The sequence below is a fragment of the Peromyscus californicus genome, unplaced genomic scaffold (assembly GCF_007827085.1).
Source record: "Peromyscus californicus insignis strain IS unplaced genomic scaffold, ASM782708v3 Scaffold_5__1_contigs__length_169319896, whole genome shotgun sequence".
Classification (NCBI taxonomy): Eukaryota; Metazoa; Chordata; class Mammalia; order Rodentia; family Cricetidae; genus Peromyscus; species Peromyscus californicus.
The window spans coordinates 35,627,005-35,634,173 of NW_026294573.1; the positions used below are offsets into that span (position 1 = coordinate 35,627,005).

Consider the following 7,169-nt stretch of genomic DNA (forward strand, 5'->3'; position numbering starts at 1 on the left):
GGTCTCCTGTGTTCTCTAACTTTTCTGGAAGAAACAGAAACATGGGGCCTTAACAACTGCACTGAACTCAAGGGTCTTCTCTCTAGCCCACAGACTCCTGGGTCCCTTTCACTTTCCATTCAAGTACAGGACCTTTGAGGCATCCCGCTCAGTGGTTAAGAGTGCTTACTGCTCTTGCAGAGGACCCAGGTTCAATTCCCAGCACCCACAATCACCTGTAACTCCAGTTCCAGGGGATCTGATGCCCTCTTCTGACCTTCAAGGCTCCTGTGGTATGCATATACTCAAACACACAAACACAAAATAAATAAGACTAGCAGAAGAGGCCCATGGGGCCCAGAGAAACCCACATACCTCCATTCCTGTCACCCATGGCTCCACTTTGAAATGGATATGGCCCATTAGCACTCTACCCTTCTCAACAGAAAACAGGAAAGCCCCCAGCCCAGCCCTAGGCACCTCTGGGAACTTTAGAAAGGACATCCATACCCTATTTTACTCCCTTAGAACTCTGGATTCTGACCTCCCTTGAAGCAACTTCAGGCAGTTCTGAGACTGTTCATTGGTACACCCTGACCTGCAATCATGGAGGTAGATTTCTGCCAGACACTGGCTACCATGGCTGTAAGTGGGACAGCTTACCTCTCCTACCTCAACCAATCCCAGGGCCGAGACATGCCTTGGCCCTCCCGCCTGTAGGCCTAACTACAGAGACCTGGCCATCCCAAGGCCCGCAGTGCTCCCACAGGTAGCCTAAACTACATGCCTGCCAGTAGAATCCCTGGCTGAAAAGACTGCTTCAGTTCAGCAGCCAGTTACATGAGAAAAGCGAGCAAGCTGGTCTGCGCACATCCATCCCATGCAGTCCTGTGGAGCCTGGGGACAGTCCTCACAGGCAGCAGCAGCGCTGTCTCTGCAGTCGGACTTCAGCCTCAAACACTGCACAAAACTGCCCTCTCAAAACCCGTGGTTATGGATCCTGGCTGTGTACCAGAATCACAGGTAAAGGAAACATGGAAATTTGCACCTGCCCACACCAGAATTCTGATTCAGATCTGGGATGGGGCCCAGATGTGGGTAGTTCTTAAAGGTCCGCAGAGGTGCTGATACATAGCCAGGGTACATCTAGACCATACACATCCCCACCGGGGATTCTTCCTCACTCCCAGCATCTAGTTACATGTGTATTGGTCAGCAAATACCAAATTACCATCACTAGCCCAGCCGCCTTCACTTTGCTCCTGGCTATAAATTCAGCTGCCTCCAGGGCGATTCCAGCAGGAGAGTCCACAGACCCTTCTTTCTAATTCAACATGCCCAACACTGAATTCATGCACTCGCCCCCCCCCACACACACACACCTGAACGTCCCCCAGGGAGTGTCAGCTCCTAGAATCCATCCTTCTGCCGCACGCCTTTGTCCGCTTTACCACCTCACCTTGTCCAATCAAGCAGGCAAAAGGAGGTGATGGAGACTGGGTCCCTGCAGCCCCTAGGTCCCCACAACCCTGCTCAGGATTTATCTTTTTGTCCCCAGCAGCCTGCACCCCCTTTTCTGTCTTGCCTGTCTCGAAACCACACTCTCCTCGGGGCAGTCCTTCAATGAAATGCGTGTCTGACCACACTCAGACCAGGGCAGTGTGGTCAGACACGCATTTTACCTCAGCATCTTTGCGATGAGCGGCAGACTAATTAGACCTTTCCAGTCATAGCCCTCAACCACCCCCCCAGACACCTGTCAAATTACCTTATCGCACCTCAAAACCCAGTTCAACTCCGTGGCCCTCCGATTCTGCCCCCCTGCTCCCCCTCCACACACACACACACACACACACACACACACACACACACACACACACACACTATCATTGCCTTCATTAAGACAGTGTGCATGAGTTCCTTTGAGCTCCGAGACCCTGAAACTGAGCAGTGAAACAGACTATCCTTGGACCGTGGGAGCCCAATGCAGAGCCCTGCCGCTTCGAGGCAGCTGAGCCTTCTGGGGGGGTCCCGGAGCCACCAGCTAGCCAGCACCCCTATATCTGCACGACCCAAGCTGGAACTCTTCTCCAGGCTGCCCCTCCTTCGCCGCCCTCCCTCGCTCTCTCCGCCCTCGGCCAGGCCTCCCGGTTCCCTACTTTTGCGTGTCTACCAACTTCGAATTCCCAGTTTCAGCGCCTCGCTGCCGCCTGCGAATCTCTACTCTGCCTCCTGGGGTCTTCTCCCAATGTCTAGCCCCCACCTAAGGGGATCTAGCCGAGCCAGTGGGGACCGGATCTGAAGGGTGGAGCGGCCAGGTGAGCCCTGAAAGGTGGGGCGGGGCGGGGGCGCTCTGGGCCCCACCCCGGGATCTGGTGACGCCGGGCCTGGAATTTGACACCGGACGGCGGCGGGCAGGAGGCTGCTGAGGGATGGAGTTGGGCTCGGCCCCCAGATGCGGCCCGCGGGCTCTGCCAGCAACAAGTCCCTCGGGCCCCAGCCTTCGTTGCGACTGGGGCTTGGAGCCCTGCACCCGAGGTAAGCCAGCCTTCTTGCCCATCCCCTGACGGACGCTCCTAAGGGCAGGAGAAGGGCCAGAAAGGTCTTCTTCCTCCCCCGTTTCTCTCAGCTTCTCTCTGCTGGGCCCTCAGCGCAGCTCTCTGTCCCTCTCAGTCCCTCCAGTCCCTTTTGTCGCTAGCGTGTTGGACTGTGTTAGCTCTCCTGGCTAGCTGTAATATGAGGCTCCCGCTGCCGCCACAGGGCACAGACCGGCTGCCAAGGCCCCACTTTTGGCTAAAAGAGACGTTGCCAGGTGCACAACTCTGGGCATGATCCATTTGAGCTTCGAGGGAAAGCCCAGCACTGGTCCCAGGAAAGGTGCCTAGAAGGACTCGGTGCAGGACCCCCTTGGTGAGTATAGAGCCGGTGGACAGGGGTGGCAAGGGCTGGAGGGCCAAATATCCCAGATGGCAAGGAAGTAGACTGGTCTGAGCTGCCCTCGAGGGACTTGCTCCTGGGCTCCCCCTAGCGCAGATACCCCTAAGGCTGCCTTGTCTGACTTGCCCTCCATCGGGGAGAATAGTTACTAGCCTGGTCTCTAGGGATCTGAATCTAATTAGCCAACAGGTACACAACTAGCCCTGGAGGACCCCTTCCTGGGTAAAGGCCTGGAAGGTATGTGTCCTTGTCGATGTCCCCATGTATTCTGTGTGCTAGCAGAAGGATGGAGGATAACATCTGCGACCCAAGAGGAGTTTAGCTAATGAGGACTCTTAAAGGTTCTGAGGGCCCCAGAGGGGTGGCTCACAAAGACGTGGTGCTCAGTAAAGCCGGCTGGGGTCTGGAAGGATGATGGTTCACGGGGGAAACTTGTAGGAGCAAGGCTAGAGTGCCAGAGCCACAGAAGGCTGATGGCCCAGATGGCCAGCTCTCAGAGTGGTTCAGCCCTCTGAGACCAGGCTGATGTGGAGGACTGGCTGGGCCTCCTGGGAAGGGCTCAGAACTGAACGTGCAGAGGATGTGGAAAAGCACCCCCTCCTCTTAAGTCCGCAGGCTTGGCAAACTCTGCCCCCTGGTGGCCACGGGAAACCGTGGTCCAGGCATTGTGTTTGCAGAAGGCACATCACTCCCCGAGATAATAGGCCGGCTCTTGGGGTCATCTGTGTCCCTAAGAGAGAACTCCGGTGACTCTGGCCCCAGAACAGAGATTGCAGGAGGCCTAGGCTCCCAGTCACCAGACAACTCCGAGTGACCAACTGGCACTCTAATTCTCCAGGGCTCTGCTTCCTCCCCCCGGGGTTTGGAGCAAATACTCAGTATGCAACTAAGGGTGTCCAGTTACTTCTTCCTCCAGCCACTCTGGTACCTTCAGCCCTGAAGTACAGAACAGAAGGGTCCTAGAAGACAGGACCACAGCTGTGTGAGTCTCCCCCTGTGACCGTAGACAGTCCTTGAGCTCAGCCAAGCCTCGTTTGCCAATCTGGAAAAGTGAGCCGTGGACCTTGTGGAACTGGGAAGGAGGAAATACTGCGAAGCAGCAATCATGGAGTAGCTTCTCCATGCAGCTACTGCCTCTGGGCTGACTCTAGTTACCTACGCTCCAAGGTAGCTTTGAGAAACTGAAGTGGAAGAACGAATACCCCAAAGATAACTAAGCCCGCTTTCACTTTGCAGCTGCCTGAAAGAGAGGGTGGGGAAGCAGGCCCTCGAAGGCTGATGGGAGCTCCTGGTGTTGACAGAGATGGAACCGGGACTTGGAGACCCTACTGCATTGCCCCACTGCCTCCGGCCTAGGTGGCAGGTGAGTCACTCCCTTGCATTTCCCTGCTGACTTTAATTGGGAAAAAGAGCGTGGAACACAGCCTAGGCAGGGGTCAGATATGAAAGAGGAACTATCAAGAGGGAGGTGCGCCAGGCAGTGGTGGCTCATGCCTTAAATCCCAGCACTCAGGAGGCAGAGCCAGGCGTATCTCCGTGAGGTCGAGGCCAGCCTGTTCTACAGAGCGAGATCCAGGACAGGCTCCAAAGCTACACAGAGAAACAGAGAAACCCTGTCTCAATAAATAAATAAATAAATAAATAAATAAATAAATAAATAAATAAATGAATGAATGAATGAATGAATGAATGAATGAATGAATATTAAAAGAGGGAGGAGCCAGTCATAGGTGGAAAGGAATAGGATTTCTCTGGATGATCAGTGTCCTCAGGAAGCAACAAATGCCTATTAAACCTAAGTCCTTCCTTACACTCAGCCACCCAGCTAGGAACCCGACTGGAGCGGTCTCTGCTCTGGGCTACAGACAAGACAGTCCCCCAGAGTGCCCTATTGCTCCCTGAGCCTCCTCTTTTCTCTGCGCAGCCAGCTTTGTGGCCAACCCTAGCTGCTCTTGCCCTGTTGAGCAGCGTCACAGAAGCCTCCCTGGACCCCATGTCCCGCAACCCCTCCACTCGTGATGGTCCCTCGCCGGTCCTGGCGCCCCCAACCGGCCACCTGCCTGGTAGGTGAGAGCGCGACAGGGCGGAGCAGGGGCGAGGCTAGCCCTAGACCTTCCCCCACGCCCCGAAAGTGACCAAGTCTCCTTCCAGGGGGACGCACTACGCATTTGTGCAGCGAAAGAGCCCTGCCACCACCGCCACAGTCTCCCCAGCCCGCACCCCCACCGCCAGGGCCCGCGCTCCAGTCTCCTCCCGCTGCGCTCCGCGAGGTACGCGCCGCGCGTGCGGGGACCCGAAGCAGCCGCGCGCGGGCCTCGGATGCGCACGGCTGTCGCTTGCGCTCGCAGCTGGTGCGGGTGAGCGCGCTCGGCCTGGGCCACAGCTCCGACGAGCTGGTTCGTTTCCGCTTCTGCAGCGGCTCGTGCCGCCGAGCACGCTCCCCGCACGACCTCAGCCTGGCCAGCCTACTGGGCGCCGGGGCCCTGCGGTCGCCCCCCGGATCCCGGCCGATGAGTCAGCCCTGCTGCCGACCCACTCGCTATGAGGCCGTCTCCTTCATGGACGTGAACAGCACCTGGAGGACCGTGGACCACCTCTCCGCCACTGCCTGCGGCTGTCTGGGCTGAGGATGATCTCCAAGCCTTTGCACACTGGACCTTTACCCATGTGTTGCCCTGCCTGGAACAACCTCACCCGGCCTCATCAGCCAGGAACCTCAGCCGGAAATGGAAGCTGCAGAGCTCAGGCTCCAGGCCGGTGAGTGGCAGGCATCAAGCCGGGAGAGATGACCTAACCACTGACCAACAGCTCCAAGGCGCTCATGGGTCCCAGCTCTACAGACACCAGAGACCTCAGCTAAGGAGAACTCCTCTGGGAGCATCCAGAAATGGCCCCAGACCCTAGGGAATGAATCTTGAGAAGATACATTGTACTCACGTTGCTGGAAGAGCCTGTGCTAACGCTGAAGCCCTATTTATTATTTCTAAATTATTTATTTACTTTGCTGGTTTGTCAGATTTTTTTCCTGGACACTGGGGATGGGTAGAAGAGGCTGGATGAAGATGTGCCCACCTCTCCGCTTCCACAGTTCATACTCGGCAATCACAGTGTTGACCTGCATGGGAGGCACAGATGGGTGACCAAGATGCACAGTCTTCAGCACTTGGGGCCTGGGTACCTGTGGAAAAAATAAACTATATAGCCTTCTGGGGAGAAAGGCTGCCCTGTGACCTTTGAGGCCGCTGCTTAGTGGGTAAAGACAACGAAAACCATGCTTTGCCCCACTCCATCAATGTCGGTGTCTTACCAGGCAAGGACCTGTCTTGAAGGCTCCCTGATAGGTGCACACGCTGCTTCCTTTTACAGGTAGTCAATCCTTGAAGCAGGCCAGGGGAAGAGAACATCTGAAGGGCTAAGGATGGGAGAGGGGCACCAGGGTGGTTGTTCATGGGAAGGAAGCACAGAGCTTCATGGGTCTAGGAAGACAGGAAGGCGCTGAGGGTCTCAGCAGCTCGTGAATTTTGGGTGATGAACAAGCATATTCATGTATTCGCCCAATAAACATGGACAGTGAAACGTCAGCTACTATGTAGACACTAAAGATGCAGAAGTGAGGCTGGCTGGAGCTGTGGCTCGGTTGGTAAGGTGCTTGCCTCGTGTGCTTGAAGCCCTTGGTTTGGTTTCCAGCACCACATAAACGATATATGGCACACATGCCTATAATACCAGCACTCAAGAGGCAGAAGCAGAAGGATCAAATATTCAAGGGCATCCTCAGCTACATATTGAGTTCCAGGCTAGCCTGAGCTACATGACAGTCTGTCTCAAAAGAGAGGGAAAAAAAAGATAGAGAAGTGAAAGGAACATAATCTCTGTCCTTAAGCTCTCCCCAGGAAAGACAGATAATAAACAAGCAATGACGTACGTAATCATTTAAGTTCAATGTGGCTAATGGTATGAGAAACAATGGAAGCTAAGAGGGACACATTTTCTCCTGGAAGGAACGTCAGCATTGTCCCTGACCTTTCACACTGTTCTCAGGTCATCTCCAAAACGTCAAGGCAACCATCTGAGCTTTTCTGTGTGGCTTTGGAAACAGTGTTTTAAAGCAGGTGTGATGGTGCGTACTTGTAATCCAGCACTAGAGGTATGGAGGCAGGAGGATAAGTTCAAGGTCATCCTCAGCTACACAGCAAGTTCCAGTCCGTCGGGAGCTACGTGAGACCCTGTCTGAAAGAGAAAAAGAAAGGGAG

At 55.2% G+C, this 7,169-nt stretch overlaps 1 protein-coding gene across 2 annotated transcripts; it reads left to right on the plus strand.

Moving 5' to 3' along the window:
* Positions 1-112: 112 nt before the first annotated feature.
* On the plus strand, positions 113-6,845 carry Artn (artemin). 2 transcript variants are annotated; one of them, XM_052718556.1, is made up of 4 exons: positions 113-2,889; positions 4,153-4,279; positions 4,841-4,983; positions 5,068-6,845. In XM_052718556.1, the coding sequence occupies exons 2-4, from the start codon at positions 4,220-4,222 to the stop codon at positions 5,459-5,461; spliced, it is 597 nt and encodes a 198-aa protein (XP_052574516.1). In that variant the 5' UTR covers positions 113-2,889; positions 4,153-4,219; the 3' UTR covers positions 5,462-6,845. The 2 variants fall into 2 exon arrangements, with proteins under 2 accessions (XP_052574516.1, XP_052574514.1); XM_052718554.1 differs by having other exon boundaries at positions 4,841-4,979.
* The last annotated feature ends 324 nt before the right edge of the window (positions 6,846-7,169 follow it).